The following is a 14,583-nucleotide window of genomic DNA, read 5'->3' on the forward strand; positions in this document are numbered from 1 at the left end:
ATGAAAAGAGATATATAAAAAAAGTCTAATTATGAGAGAAAAAAAATCAAAATCACATAAATAATTAATCAAATTAAGATTTTAATAATGTATATAAATACATTTATTAGACATGTTCATGTGACACGGTACATATCGAATGAAAAGAGATATGCAAAGGATAAGAGCTAATCATGAGGCGATGAAAGATCAAAACCTTCTCTTAATTAATCCCACGTGTCAAATTTTAAGGTTACAATAAAATAAATCTTCAATATATTCATGAACGATAATAATAATAATAAATAATAAATAGGGCAAGTAGGCCATATTCGCCGAGTACTCGACAGAGTTTAATAAGAGGCCGAAAGCCACCACGTTAAGCTTGCGTCTTCTTCACGTCGACGCTCCTGCCACCACGTCATCCCAACTCTTCTCTCCACGTGTGAACAACCTTCCACGAGTCAAGCCCCTCACTTATGACTGCCCCTCATTTTGAGGCAATGAAATTTCTTTCACCGTTTTCAACTGTCTCCAGTTACCACTCAACACGTCACTGTATTTTACCTCTCAACTTCCAAAACTACCCTTGTTTATTTTTCCCGATGGACGTAAAACTCCTCCCATTGCTGCGTGAGCTCGGTGCCCTTCGTTCGAACGTTGCTGCCCTGAGTTAAAAGTAAAAGTTGTCGGTGTCATCTTTTAGAATTTCAAGCTCTCATCTTTTTTTGCTAATTTTATTTTATTTAATTTTCTTTTTTAACCCTACTTTTCCCCTTTCTTTTCCTTCATCTCGTTGGCTTCAATGATAAGGGACACACCAACCTCTTTTTAACACTCTCACTTCCCTTCTTCTCACTCTCTCTTCCTCTCTCCCCTTCATAATTTTGATAAAGAAACATTGTTCTTGGCGTAGTCCCTTTGTTTGGTTTTGTTTCCTTTTTGGGGTTTTGGGTGCTGCATTTCAAGGAATTCAGTTGATCAATCAGGGAAGTAAAACTGTTATCCGTTGCCCATGATCTTTCCCAAGATGGAAAGTTTTCAGACAATTGTTGTGATGGTGGTGGTAGTGCTGCTGCTGCCTTTAGCAGCAGTTTGTGCAGAAGAAAGCAGCAGCCCGAATGCTACATCCAAGTATCAGATCGAATGCACAATGTGTTCCTCATGCGACAATCCGTGTCAGCAGGTTCCATCACCTCCACCTCCATCTCCACCACCACCTTCACCCTCACCACCACCACCACCAGCTACATCCAACAACAACAACTGCCCACCACCTCCATCTCCACCCAGCTCTGGTGGTGGTGGTGGTGGTGGAAGCTACTACTACTCTCCACCGCCACCTCAATCTGGCGGCAACAACTACTATTATCCACCGCCGCCGGGTGGTGTTATTGGTGGCATGTACTACCCTCCACCAACATACAGAAACTACCCAACACCGCCACCTCCAAACCCTATCGTTCCTTACTTTCCTTTCTACTACCACACTCCTCCACCTCCTTCAGGGTCTGGGAAACTGATAGCTTGCTGGGTTTCTACTTTTGCTGCCACGCTGGGCCTTCTCCTTTGTTTCTTTTGATATTGAAAGCTAAAGAAGAAGAAAGAAGAAAATAATGTGGCAGATTAGTAGATCTGGGGAAACTTCTACAGCTTGAGAGGACAACAAAGACTAAAATGGAAGAAAGAGAAAAAAGGTGGTGATGGGAGCTGCTCTAGATGCTTACAAAATTGAACTTCTTTTCTAAAGAGGGGGTCATAGACAAAGAAAGCAACAGGGGGATGAGATGATGAGACTTCGAGAATCCTAGATATGGGAGTAATCTTTCTTTTTCCTCTGGCTCTCTATTTTCTTCTCATGCTGTAGACTGGTCTGTAATTTGTTTTTGATAATTTTGCATCTATTTTTGTTCCATTAAAATATTAATGTTAATTGGAAACTAATAAGAAAATTAGTCAATTTTGACAATAATTCTCCTTTTTTGTCTCTACTTTACTGATTTTTTATGTTCGTTTAATGTTTTTTTTTGAAAATTAAAGAGCAACTTTCATTCAATAAGCCCTTTTAAATTGAAACTTAGGTGAATGGAGTAGACTTTGAACCTTAAGAGTTGCCATAAGCTTGGTAGTTAGTTTTTTGGGGGGTTTGGGGCTGGTTGACACAATCGGGTTTTCACATTTTTTACTTCCATTTAATAAAATTGTCTTCTCTTCTTTGTTTTTTCTTTTGTTTCTTATACATAATGTAATAAAGCTCAATACCATTCAAATTGGGAGAAGCTTCACTGTGATAAACAGGTCAAACCTTATCTAATTAACCCAATGATTCTTTCACCCTGTGGCTACAATCTGCTGACCTTGGCCACTAACCCCTTCGACTTGGGGTAAATCTGGTGTGCTACCACAAGGAACTTTAGACTAGGTGGCTCGGACCAGTAAGCTGTCCTAGCAGCCCAGCCATAAAGGGTCTGTCTAGAAGGTCTGATCTTGAGTTCTGACACACCTATCTCAAAGGGTAGTAAACCCATTTTTATTCTGCGCCATTGACCACCAGAGTTTTGCTTCGGACGTGGATCCCAAGTTTCGGAGGGCCACGGTCACACCCCCCTATTTATCAAAACAATGTGAGGGTTCGGTTGAAGGCAATTCAACATTGTCATCATCTTTGTAAGGACTTTTTCATGGCTTCAACTTTTTCTTTGCATCCACTATGGCATTCCTATCAAGGCCTACCCCCCACTTTTTTCATAATTCCATGTGGAGAAAAAGTGGGTTGTCCTTTTTGTTCACAGGATACCCCTTTATTATATATTCTGCTTCCTTTTTTTAATATTTTTGAGTTAAAATTTAATCATCAAAGGATCAAAAGGACAAAAGAACAGATTGTTTGTGGAGCGTGAACTGAGTCAGATCCACTTTAATCTAAGCCCATAACTACCCAAATTGAAGGCTCAAGGAATGCCACATTTTCCTTGCAACATAAAAAATAAATAAATGAGGGAGAGAGGTTAATCTGTGGATGAGGAACAGGTTGGGCAAAGGTGTGGGGACAATCAGCCAACATCTTTTCTTCATGGGAATGATAGTGAGAAGTGCAGGGAGAACTAGCTGGATGGCACGTAGGGTGATGAATAGTGGGATCCAGCCAGAGTAGGCTAAGTATCCTAAGGAGAAGTGAACAGAATTTGGTTCCTCTGTTTACTTCTACAGAAGATTTTGAGGACACTATGTAAAGTTTTCCATAAGTACTGTTTAATATGATTAACAAGAAATACAATTTATTGGGCTGCATGCAGCTCAGGCTAAGGTTTTTTTTTTTTTTTTTATGCAGGTCAGGCAAGGTTAGTATCTTTCTATGTAAAAAGATCCACACACTCTCCTCATGCTAGCTTTGATGGCAGATCAAGTTGCGAATGGTTATAATATAATTACTTAGTATGGTAAAGGTTATAGCCAAATGGGAAAAGTGCTTAAGAGTTCAAGCCGCTCTTTGTTACCAGTTTGAGCTTCAAATTCTTATGATTCACCCATTCGAACTTGAAAAGTTAAATGATTTGGTAGAGCTCGAGTTCAAAGCAGAGTTTAAAAGTTCATAAACGATACATTCAAATATTTGATTCAGTGATTGATACGTAAGATCATCCTATGCTTGTAAAGCATGAAAAAGGTTTTTCTTTTTTGTTTCAACTTTCTTAGCACGTTTTGCATGAAGTTTTTCTCTTTCTTTGGTTCAAACAATTGATTACACGACAAGAAGTACCTCCATATCCTGTGCCCCTCGCAGCCTAGAAAACTTTATGTAGGCTGCTAAGGTCCATAATGAGAAGGATTATTGGGCTAAAACGAGTTCATTGCCCAATTTTCACGAGGTCTGAAATCTGAATCTTGTAGCCTAAGACTTGGCTGGGCTAGGATTTCCATTTCTAGTCCCTGTGGTCAAGGCCAATTTAAAGTGAAGCATGCTGTCTTGAGGTATGTCATGGGCTTCGGCTGTCAGGTTTCTGGCAAAAATCTTGGACCAAAAGGCCGTAATGGTAGATAGACTGATACATGGCAGTAGTTAGTCTCTTCCTGGTGGATTTATCGATGTTGTTTCTAGCCTTGTAAAAGAATTGAAGATGGGATTGGGGCATCAGGATTTCATGGCTTATGCCGGTTTTGCTACAACATCGATGCTACCTGGTGAAATGGTGCCGAACCATAAAATTGTTTCTGCCATTGATAGCTGATCTTCATTCTCCTACTGCAACTTGTAGCCATGACTAGGGAGGGAGGGCCTAGAGCCAAAAGGCCCCGGCAAATTCTGGCAACTAGGGTGGCCTAGATATAAACTTTTTTACAAAATGATTACAGCGTTCAGGTAGAGACAGATGCAGTACTTGAACTTTTCAAGGGGCAAAGGTTGCAGGAAGAGATCTGATGAGTCTTTAATCATGATTAATCTACCCAAAACTGTTTTTTTTTTTTCAGATTTTAGCTCATGATTATCTCCAATTTTTGAAAATAATTTGCTCTTTTAACTCAATCCCAGAGTGTTCACCATGGCTAAAATCTGGCCCCAAGACCAAGAAACCAAGGAACCTGAGCCTCTGCAGGCGGCTGCAGCTTGAGAAATCTGACCAGAAGGACATGCTTTTGCATGGCAGAATCTGTGTGTCCTTAAAGATTGTCAAAGTCGTGGATTTTATGTCGGGCATGTGCTTTGTGATTTCGCCATTGAAGGGGAGTCCTTGATGTGGGAAAATGATCATAAACAAACTTCCAACCAAAAACAAAGATGATTCCATTTGTATTTGAATGGTTTAAGATTCAGGATATAGCAGTTAATGATGAATCTTTCATCTTTGTTTTTCTTACCAGTTCTGCAATCAAACACTCAAAACTTTTGTATGGCATGAGTAGGAGAGAGAAAAATAAATTTTTTTCCTTGAATTTGAAGTTACCTTCCTCATTTCAACATCAAAGATTGAAACTGAGTGAAGAACGTCTGCTGGTTGACTCCATCCACATTCAACTTCATTTTTTCCTTGCTCAGATTTATTTATTACGGGTATCCACATTTTTGTCCTTTATTTTTTCTTTCAGAAGTAACATTAAAGTTCAGATGGCAGGTTTGGTTCAGCCCAAGATGAAAAGATTTGAATTCCACCAAAAGTAGCTTATGCTTTCTGCTGTTTGGCGCCTAGGAAAATTATGGGACTTCCTTGAAATTTCGTTTTCCTTTTTCTTTTTCCATCCTTATCCTATCTCTACACACTTTTTTTTCTTTCTCCTGGGAATTTTTCCTTTGTCCTTTTGGCCAAGTTATATAAACCACACAATCCACAAAACCATAGAAATTTGGTACAGAATATAACAAAAAATCAACACAAAATTGAGAGAAATCAAACCCCACAAACATCAATTACTACTATGTCAGGACAAATAGAATGCAATCTTCATCTTCTTACACTTTGCTTCCTCAAATTCTTCTCTTCCAACTCCCACAATATAGTTAGTTAAACACTACAAAGAACACTACTACAAATTAACAAGAAAAGAAACTAAGGACAAATCACCAAAGATTACACTTGAAAATGGTTAGATACCCATTAAAGATCCTATTATTCTTGCTCTAAATATATTTTTAGCCAAAAAAAATGATTAAGCATAAACAGAACCACAGGAGAGAGCCATTAAAAGTACGGCAGCTTGTTCTTCTTCTCCCAACTTTTTCCTTTGCTTCTCAACCGTTGATCTTTGCATCAAAACTTCTCTTCCTAAAGATAACAATCGCTGCTTCAAATTATCTCCTAAATTTTTTGAACTACTGTTGCTTCCTCTCTTGGATTTTTTGTCTTCTCCTTTGTTTAATCCCAAGATTGCCCTTCTCTTTTTCCTGCTTCTGATCCCACATGCATTACAGAGAGACTGCAAACAGAAAAGCGATAAAACAACAAAACAAAATCAGATCAAATCCAAACAAGAACAAGGATAAAAAAGAGTTCAAAAAAAGGGGGAAAAAAATAATACCTTGGGGCCAGCTGGGCCACCTCTCCAAAGAGGGGTTTTAGAGGTACCACAATCAGCACAAGTTTTCTTGGTTTCATTGCTAAAGCTTTGATTCTGGGTTTCCTTTACTGAAACCCCTTCTGGACATTTCTTACTTCGATCTTCAGATTCTGATCCCTGCAAAGAAGGAACAAAGAGAACATCAGTTACAAAAACTGGGAGGCTAGGCTTAGGATCAAATCAAGAACTATTTCAAAAGCAATGATCACTCACTTTTTCACTTGGATCCAGCATTTTTACTAGATATTTTGAAGATCTGAAACCAACCCAAGTCGTAAAAGAACTAGAAGTTCAAATGGGTGGTGAAAAACAAAAGGCTAGCTTGGATAAGAGAAAAAAAAAAAGAAAATAGGGGAAACAGGGTGTACAAAGGAAAGAGATCAAGTGACGTTGTGAGTAAAGGAGAGATCAAAATAAGCCAAACCAAGATGGAGAATGATGCAAAACAACAAAGACAAAAGCAGTAGGAAGAAACGGATGGAACGAGAGAGAGACAGAAACAGAGAGAAAAGAGGAGATCAGAGCAATGGAGAAGAAGAAAATGAAATGAAAGTTTGGGTTTTGAAGGGGCTCTGTTTTTTGGGGTCAACCGAGAAAGGAAACCAACATGCAAAGGGAAAGAGAGGGAAAGTGAGGGAGACTGTGAATCACACTCCCTGTCTGTGGAGTAGAGATTTAGAGAGAAATAGACAAAGTGAGAGAGAGAGAGAGAGAGAAAACAGAGGAATCAAACCGACACAAAACACCGCACGCAGGCAGATCTAAAAATCTATTTATAAATGGGAGGCGGAACCCTAGCTCTGTGGCTATGAAATGACTTAAATGCCACTCGTTGGTACAGTTTTTATCCCATGTTGCCACCCGCCAAAATCCCCCAAAAGGCCAAAAGGAGGAAAGAGGGCTCCTGAAATGAACCAAAAAGGGCGCCATTGAGTTGGTTTTTTTCGTTTGGTTTGGCTCCAAAAATTTTGATTTTGTTCACTGTTTGTTTTCCCAGAAAATCTTTGGATTTGATAGTGTCATCATATGACAAAAGATGCTGCACCCACATTTTGCCTTTCCATGCTCACCATTTGATTAATTGATTCAATCATTAGTCATCCTCAATGGTACCTCTTTTAATCATCCTATACTCACTTGTTAGCTTGATTGACTCTGCATTAAGAATTTGTCCTGTGTCGCTTTCACTATCAAGATTAACATAGCAGCTCGTGAAAAATAAAGTAGGTGATTATCAAAACCTGAATCGATTTCATTTCTTAATTCACAATAATTGAAACAGTTTTGAATCGAATAACATGTTTAGCAATTTGTTGACTTTCGTTTTTACGATCAAAATCATTATAGTAACTCATAAAAACGAAGTCCATGATTACTACAATTTAAATCTATTTTTTTTAATTTCATGTGATTGAAATGGGATTTTAAGAAGACTTTTTTTTTTTTATGGTGTAATCCAAATTAAATGGAAATAGGAGGACGGAAAAATTGGGGCAGGAGATTTAAATGTTGTTCATGGTGTTGTTGGGGTTAATATGAAACAAGGTACATAAATTGGTACGGGATGTTAAAAGGATATATTGACTTAGCTGTTGTGGAAGTCAAAAGAGTAATGGGACCCTGATGTCATTCACCTAATCATATAGCAGAAGATCTCCCCTTTATCATCCTTTTCCCATTCTTCCCTTAGGATAGGAGAGAAACAATATACATATAAAACACATTTTCAGCCGAAAAGTTACTCATTCACACCCTTCAATTCACCACCAAAAAAGTCAAAAAAAAAAGGTGTCAATCCTACATAACTTAGCTTGGAAAAACATAAGAATGGAAACATCTTTTTGGACGTAGCAAAAGCCCATTGGGTTAATCACCTCATTAGCTTGTTTCAATCAAGCTTTTGACTTCAATTAATATTAACTTGTATGGAAAATTCTGAAGACAGATCAGGAAGGACAAGGCAAGGGAAGAAGAGCTGATGTTCCTATCTCTCTGGGGTGTGGGAAGAGAGGGATGAAGAGTGTGCATCACCACCACCACCACCATCGTCATCAGGGGATAAAAATCAGATCCAAAGAGATGCACTTAAGGGACAAAAAGATGTGCCAGATAATTGTTGTGACAGTCAAGAGAAAATGAAAGGTCCTTGAACCCTTTTTCTAAGCTGTAGTCAATACCCAGACAGTAGAAAAGGTACGACACAATGATAATAGAAAGGTGGTAAAGAGTGAAACCGAAGGAGGAGGGGACAAAGGGAGGTAAGAACGACGATTGCTCTTTCTCCAATGACGGTAAAATAATCAATGGGGGATACAGGGCTTTTCTTTTTCTCTCGGATTCTGTCATGATTCTTTCCTTCATTTTTCCTTCTCGTAGTAGCTTCACCAGGTAAGTGTTGCACAGGTTTGAGAACTGAAGCTCAATTTTGCCGGGGGTAAAAGGTTTTTCTTTGTTATTATCTAAAAGCTTAAAAGCAAAGGGCAAATTCAAAAGGTCAAATTCCTTTGAAGACTAGATTCCTAATTGATCTCCCAACAGAGATTGCCCATTCTACTCAAGCTATAAGGTCCCCAGATCCGCTGGCCCATTCCCAAAAGTAAGTTTTGCCCTTCCAAAAACAGAAGCAGAGATGAATTCTATGGAACAAGAAGCATAATGATCCTTAGATGACAAATACACACACATATGCAAAGATATACTGGTAATTTCTTTCTTTTCTTCTCGCAGTAGACCATAGAATGAGGTTTATCGATACTCAATAACCAACACTATTCACATCATTACACAGCAATACTGACCATCAAAAAACTGAAAAGAAAAAAATCATGACTCGAAACAAACACAAGGTGACTACCTCAGCTCGGTTACCCCTACCAGCATCATTCCCATTCAAGTGAAACTGCCCCGTTTATACCATAACAAAACCCAAAGGGACACCTCCCATGGCAGTTGCATTGTACCATTTGACATGTAATTTCTTGGTACAAGACAAGCGAAATATATTGCAGACAACTTGTCTGGTCACAACGGTACTCACCCCCTCTATGTTTAGAAACGCAGTATTGATAGACCTAACTGAGTACCTCCTTGACCACAGTGGACACTGGACAGACTATATAACTAGACACGTCAATGTGCCCTGACCAAACCTGACCAAACTTTGACCCCAAGTATCAATCATAACCCCAGCAAACTGCCTGTTCTATCCAACCAGCTATAAAGCCCTGCAATTTCAGTAAACTAGATCAGTAGAGCTAACTTCATCAGATAACCGATCACTCCAAGTTTGGGGTTCAAATCCAGCAAAAGAAAGTATATTTAAGTAAACATTTTACAAACCTTCAGCTGAAGTTAAATCCACCAGATGGGACCTGAAGCCCATTTGCTCCAAACTGGAAACTTTGCTGAGTACCATCACCAGGAGGTAGTGTCTCCTCCTCCTCCTCCTCCTCCTCCAACCAGTAAGTCTCAAGAATCTTGACTGCCTTCTCATAGATCTCATTATTATCGTGACTCTGTAGATTTTCAATCTTCTCTAATCCCTCAGCATCTTCTATCATTCGGGCGCAAAAGTTAAAGTCTCCAACACCTGCAACCTTCTCAGCTTCACCAACCTTCAAAATATTTTCCAACCCTTCTAGACAGACGGTTATAATTCTTGGATCAGGGCATGTAAGGAGATCACACAAAGGTTTTATGCATTCCTGACTAATCAGATACCTATAATCCACAAAAGGAGAATGATTTTGTGATCAGTTATATGACAAGGGAACTAAGGAAACAACAACAGAATGAAGTTCAACGGGACAAAGGTACCAAGTACATAACATACTACCAAGTACATAACATACTTGATTTGCTGATGAGCGCCACCAGAAGTAGCATTTGAAATTGCCCATGCTGCTTCTTTCTTTATATCAAATTCAGCATTTTGAAGTAGGTTGACCAGGGGCTCAATTATCCCAGCATTGATCACAGCCTACAACAATTTTAAAATATAATAACCATAGCTTAATTAAAAACTTCCAAAAGCAAAAGGGCCAGTGGATCAGTAAGATCAGAAAATGTTGAAAATTGCTTGAAGTGAAATTTGCCATGATTTACTCACCTGAATCTGTTCCTTGTTTCCAGCTGTAATGTTTGAGATAGTCCAGCAAGCTTCTTTTTTTATGCTCTTTTTATGATTATGGGTCAACAGGCTCAGAAGGCATGCTAATGCACCATGGTCAATAATACACTGAAATAGAAGGCCAGAAAATCATGACAAATGAAATAATAATAATAATAATAAACAGATGCAGAAGAACTAAAAATTAAGAATGAGGCAGAATCCTAAATAATACCTGAGTCTGTAAATCATCTCCTGTCACAATATTTCCAACTGTACGGAGAGCAGGGATCAGCACTGAAGGAGACGGATTACTGCTACAACACATGTATAAACTATCAGGTTCACATAAAAGTGAAAAAGGCCAAGATGTTTTTAAGTGTTGTACTCACAGCAAGAGCTCAACGAGTCGTGGGCAAACTCCCACCTCAATCACAGCTTGAATTTTGTCATTTGTACCATCAGACAGATATGAGAGAGCCCAACAGGTATCAGTCAGAACTTCTTCATCATTTGAATGAACAAGACGTTCAAGCGCAGGAAGAGCTGGCCTCACCTAGCCAACGGATTCCCAACATTTAAAGCTCAATTAAAGTCATAAAAGAAAGGAAGGGGTATAAGAAAAACAATGCACATACAAGATGAAAACCTGATCAAAAGGAGGCTGTGGCTTGCCCCTGCAGAAATTTGATAATGTCCAAGTGGCATTTCTCAGCATTGACAGCTTAGCATGTTCATTCAATTGTGCTAAAAGCGGCATCAAAGCTCCATGACTGAGAACAAGATCACGACACCTGGGAGAATCACCAGCAACATTCCCCAATGCCCACACGGCCTAAAAGTTAACAAACAAATACTCACTAAAAAGTTCTATATTCTCTTCACTAGTTAAAACAACAACTATCCTAGAATTGCAAGTCTCAAACTTAATTTAAAGGATAAAAATTTTGAGATATACCTGCTCGCGAACATCATCACTTGAGGAACCAAGAAGCTTTACAAAAATCGGAACAGCCCCGTGATCAATAACTACCTTTGTATTCTCCGAGGTTCCAGAGGCAATATTTGTAAGTGCCCAAGCTGCCTCAAACTATAGATTTCCCAAGTATATTAGTATCAATTCAGCATATAAATGAAGTACAGAAAATACTTATCAGCAATAAAAAACATTTACCTGAAGCTGTGGAAAATCTTCCCTCGTGAGAAACTCGACAAAGCGTGGAACGACACCGGATTGTATCACTTCCTCAATTGGGGGACTCCGCTCTGTTAAAGAAATGATAAAGAGATTTTATGTAGAAATATTAAAATAACACTTAAAAATGAATAAGTAAATAAAGCGAAATGCATAAATAATACCAATTGAAAGCAATTTTCGGAACTGAGTAGTCCCCTCCAGCTGGGCTGTGCCGTTGTCAGACCAAACGCCGGCAACCAGCGACGGAAGACTCTCCAACTACAATAACAAACCCTAAATCACTTAAACTTCGAAAGAAAAAATCAAAAGGGACGAATTTGAGAATTTTTTTATCAGGCGGTAGTGTTTTACTTTCTTTTCGGCGTTAGAGGACTGCATAGAAGCAGCGAACTGCTGAGCTTGGAGGCCTTCGCGGCGCTTCTTCTGTAAACTCTCTTCGCGCTTGCTTTTCCGGATCTCCACCATGTTGTCTTCTCTTCTACGGCGCCCTTCCTCCGCGTCTACCGCCACCTTGTACCTGTTACGGCGGACCTCGGTTCTGGTGCTCGGTCTCAACGACATGGCGGTTGCTGTTCTTCAGGAAACCCTAGAGGAAGGACAATGCTCGAAGAAAATCGAGAGTTTTACGAAGGATCGAGAGAAGGAAAAACCCTAGACAGTTTTGGATTGAGAAATTGTCCTGCAGAGTAGTTAAAAGCAAAAAAGCCGAAGAGAGGGAAATGAGAATTAGCGAGGGCTCGAGCGTTAAGAGAGACAAGTGGGCAAAAAAAAAAAAATGTCCTTCTAATTTTATTGTAACAATAAATATATATATATATATATAATATTTTAAAATATATTTTTAATGATCAATTTATCCATCTAATCGGTTGTAAATTTTAGGCACCAAATAATTGAATAAATTATTATTTTTAATTGACTAAGATCAAAATTAAAAAATAAATCGAATTAATTGAATTCAATCGATTTCAAATAAATTACTTCAATTTAAATCGATTAATACTTACATTTTTATATTCATATGATTTTTAATTAAAAAATAGTTATAAAAATTTATAAGCTTGCAGCAAAGAATATCATGGAAGTAATTATATAGTTGATAAAGATTTAAATGGTGTCATTTATACTTGAATTTTGGCACATTTGTATTGTGGTATTATACAAATATAAAGATTTTAAAAGCAATGATTATCTTTTATTCATTAAAGCAATGCCCAAATTTCTTTTTATCCTTTTATTTTTTTTTCATTTGACTATTTTTTATTTTTTTTTATACATGAAAAATGCAAAAGAATTAATGGGTCCATATGAAGAAGATGTACTAAAGTATATACTCTTTTGATCCTCCAAAGCCACTACCAGCCCAATTTAAGTTTGGTTTTTGAGTAAGAGCGAGTCTGTTTTCTTTGGTTCTATCCCAAGTCCATGAGTCATTAATCTTAATTTTAGGAGTATTAAATCTGTTTTAATTTTGGTTTTTAATTGGTTACTTAATTTTATTTATTTTGTTATTTGAATCGATTTTCTATGTCTAAAATTAAAATCGAACCCCATTGAAAAACCAATTATTAAACATATATATTTAAATATATAATATGTTATTTATAAAAATATTATTAATATATATAATATAAATTTCTGAAAATAGTAAAATCCAATATAAATCGGTTTTGAATATTTTAGTTTTGTAGTATGGTTTGATCAATTCATTCAATTTGTGCAACAAAAGTTGTTCGTTTGTATAAGGAAAAAAAAAATTGTTTACAAAAATCAAATGAATGCAATTTTCTCATTCTTTTCTTTTATATAACCATTTGCTCAGAAAATGCAGCCCTAGCTTGTGCCTTCAGCTTTGCCAAAAGGCACGCAGGGCATCTATTTGCTTTTGCTCTAGGCATTATTCCATTGCTTGCTGAAATCCCATGAATACGAAAACGATGGTGGTGGTTCGTTTGGAAACTCTGTGATCATCGGATCCTCTCTGGCAACGGTTGTCATCCGATGGGGTGGTGAGCCAGGTGGAGACGCGTACAGGGCGGAGGTCGCAAGGACCTCTTGCTGCACGTTTCGCTGTTCCTGGAACATTTTTTGTGCATGCAATGCTGTTAAGTAGAGGCCTGCAGCCAGGAAAACTGTCAGCAATGAGAACACACCAGCAGCACAGAACAAGCCTTCTCTGATGATGAGGCAGCTCTCTCTCGGTTTTGACCAGTTCTTCAAATGGCCTGACTCCACGCTGAGCCCAATCAACAACAAGATCTCTCCGACAGAAAAGCAAAGCCTGCACAGAAGCGATGGAATTTCAGACTTGTTTCCATACGAAAGGCAGCTGCTTTGCCATTTATTTGTTGTTTAAAGAAAAAAGATGGAGAGTAAAGCAGATTCTGCAAGATGTTTGTGAGTTAAATGGTATTATAATCAAAAGGGTAGCCACAAGGCGCTGTAAGGAAAATGACTTGTGATGCAATCAAGATGCAGAAGCAAGAACAGATTTCGTATCAGATAGGGCTGAGGATTTGAAAAGGTAAATTTTACTGCATCAGATGTCCTACCAGGTCATGACAAAGAAAAATCCTGCCTGCCAGGTGAGAGTCTTGGCACGAGAGGAAACAGGGTCCCAGGAAAGCAGAGCAGGCGGTGGCGATTTGCTGACTGCAATCAACATGTACATATGTTCCACCACCATGGCAGCAGCGAGTCCAACAAATGCCACAGCAGCGCACAACAATGGTGTCTTGCCGCTACCGCTGTACGCACATTCATTTTTCACTTCCTTCCGATTAGTATCAGTGCCCACCCATCTCTCCTGCAAGGTAATATACATGTCACAATTGTAATCTGAATTGAATTTCTTTTTCCATCGGAAAGGTAAATCAAAGAACCTGGGAACGAGTGGCTTCTGCTATGAGGCAAAGGATGAAGCAAAACAGGCCGCAGAGAATGGTTAAAACCATGAGGACAACACCAGTCCTGCTGCCCAATTCAGTGCTTCGACGACTTGGTGCAAGATCAGCATGTGTGACAGCCACTGTTTTAGGCATTTTTGAAGTCCCAAAAAAGATAGAATTCATGCAGGTACCCTGGAAGAAGACTACATGGAGGCTTAAATGGTTTGCGGGACAAAGGTGAATAGAATTATAGAATTGCTTGGAGCAAAGGTTGCTTAAAGGCCAAAGATTCCAAGGTTCTGGGCGTTACTGTTAAGTATTCACACAAGGAAGATTGTCGGTTCTAAAATTTGGCTTTC

General features: G+C 38.5%; 4 protein-coding genes and 1 long non-coding RNA gene across 6 annotated transcripts; 2 read left to right on the top strand and 3 right to left on the bottom strand.

Moving 5' to 3' along the window:
• On the top strand, positions 735–1,951 carry LOC18603592 (arp2/3 complex-activating protein rickA). Its single transcript, XM_007035656.2, has one exon. The coding sequence runs from the start codon at positions 995–997 to the stop codon at positions 1,559–1,561; it is 567 nt and encodes a 188-aa protein (XP_007035718.1). The 5' UTR covers positions 735–994; the 3' UTR covers positions 1,562–1,951.
• Positions 4,051–4,993, top strand: LOC108661509. Its single transcript, XR_001927318.1, has 2 exons — positions 4,051–4,380; positions 4,511–4,993. It is a non-coding gene; the product is annotated as an uncharacterized LOC108661509 (long non-coding RNA).
• Positions 5,345–6,779, bottom strand: LOC18603591 (GATA transcription factor 15). The gene is made up of 3 exons (XM_018118668.1): positions 6,244–6,779; positions 5,992–6,147; positions 5,345–5,889 (listed from the first exon to the last, which is right to left on the bottom strand). Exons 1-3 carry the CDS (start codon positions 6,262–6,264, stop codon positions 5,623–5,625), a joined length of 444 nt encoding a protein of 147 aa, XP_017974157.1. The 5' UTR covers positions 6,265–6,779; the 3' UTR covers positions 5,345–5,622.
• On the bottom strand, positions 8,727–12,102 carry LOC18603595 (importin subunit alpha-2). 2 transcript variants are annotated; one of them, XM_018120177.1, is made up of 11 exons: positions 11,688–12,102; positions 11,498–11,594; positions 11,313–11,404; positions 11,097–11,228; positions 10,788–10,973; positions 10,531–10,694; positions 10,374–10,452; positions 10,139–10,267; positions 9,882–10,009; positions 9,370–9,750; positions 8,727–9,254 (listed from the first exon to the last, which is right to left on the bottom strand). In XM_018120177.1, exons 1-10 carry the CDS (start codon positions 11,895–11,897, stop codon positions 9,372–9,374), a joined length of 1,596 nt encoding a protein of 531 aa, XP_017975666.1. In that variant the 5' UTR covers positions 11,898–12,102; the 3' UTR covers positions 8,727–9,254; positions 9,370–9,371. The 2 variants fall into 2 exon arrangements, with proteins under 2 accessions (XP_017975666.1, XP_017975665.1); XM_018120176.1 differs by having other exon boundaries at positions 10,374–10,455.
• On the bottom strand, positions 13,029–14,529 carry LOC18603596. The gene is made up of 3 exons (XM_007035662.2): positions 14,219–14,529; positions 13,889–14,142; positions 13,029–13,617 (listed from the first exon to the last, which is right to left on the bottom strand). Exons 1-3 carry the CDS (start codon positions 14,405–14,407, stop codon positions 13,227–13,229), a joined length of 834 nt encoding a protein of 277 aa, XP_007035724.1. The 5' UTR covers positions 14,408–14,529; the 3' UTR covers positions 13,029–13,226.

Source organism: Theobroma cacao, chromosome 4, assembly GCF_000208745.1.
Source record: "Theobroma cacao cultivar B97-61/B2 chromosome 4, Criollo_cocoa_genome_V2, whole genome shotgun sequence".
Lineage (NCBI taxonomy): Eukaryota > Viridiplantae > Streptophyta > Magnoliopsida > Malvales > Malvaceae > Theobroma > Theobroma cacao.

Bases quoted from the DNA above. Each gene is read 5' to 3' on its own strand.
- LOC18603595 (XM_018120176.1), bottom strand. From the start codon at position 11,897: ATGTCGTTGAGACCGAGCACCAGAACCGAGGTCCGCCGTAACAGGTAC. The intron at 11,595-11,687 runs GTAAAACACTAC...TTGTTATTGTAG, and splicing joins CCTCTAACGCCGAAAAGAAA to TTGGAGAGTCTTCCGTCGCT. The intron at 10,268-10,373 runs GTATTATTTAGG...CTTCTATTTCAG, and splicing joins GAGATGATTTACAGACTCAG to TGTATTATTGACCATGGTGC.
- LOC18603591 (XM_018118668.1), bottom strand. From the start codon at position 6,264: ATGCTGGATCCAAGTGAAAAA. The intron at 6,148-6,243 runs GTGAGTGATCAT...CCTTCTTTGCAG, and splicing joins TGCTGGATCCAAGTGAAAAA to GGATCAGAATCTGAAGATCG. The intron at 5,890-5,991 runs GTATTATTTTTT...TTCTGTTTGCAG, and splicing joins GTGGCCCAGCTGGCCCCAAG to TCTCTCTGTAATGCATGTGG.
- LOC18603596 (XM_007035662.2), bottom strand. From the start codon at position 14,407: ATGAATTCTATCTTTTTTGGGACTTCAAAAATGCCTAAAACAGTGGCT. The intron at 14,143-14,218 runs GTTCTTTGATTT...ATTACCTTGCAG, and splicing joins CAGAAGCCACTCGTTCCCAG to GAGAGATGGGTGGGCACTGA. The intron at 13,618-13,888 runs GTAGGACATCTG...GCTTCTGTGCAG, and splicing joins TTTTTCTTTGTCATGACCTG to GCTTTGCTTTTCTGTCGGAG.
- LOC18603592 (XM_007035656.2), top strand. From the start codon at position 995: ATGATCTTTCCCAAGATGGAAAGTTTTCAGACAATTGTTGTGATGGTG.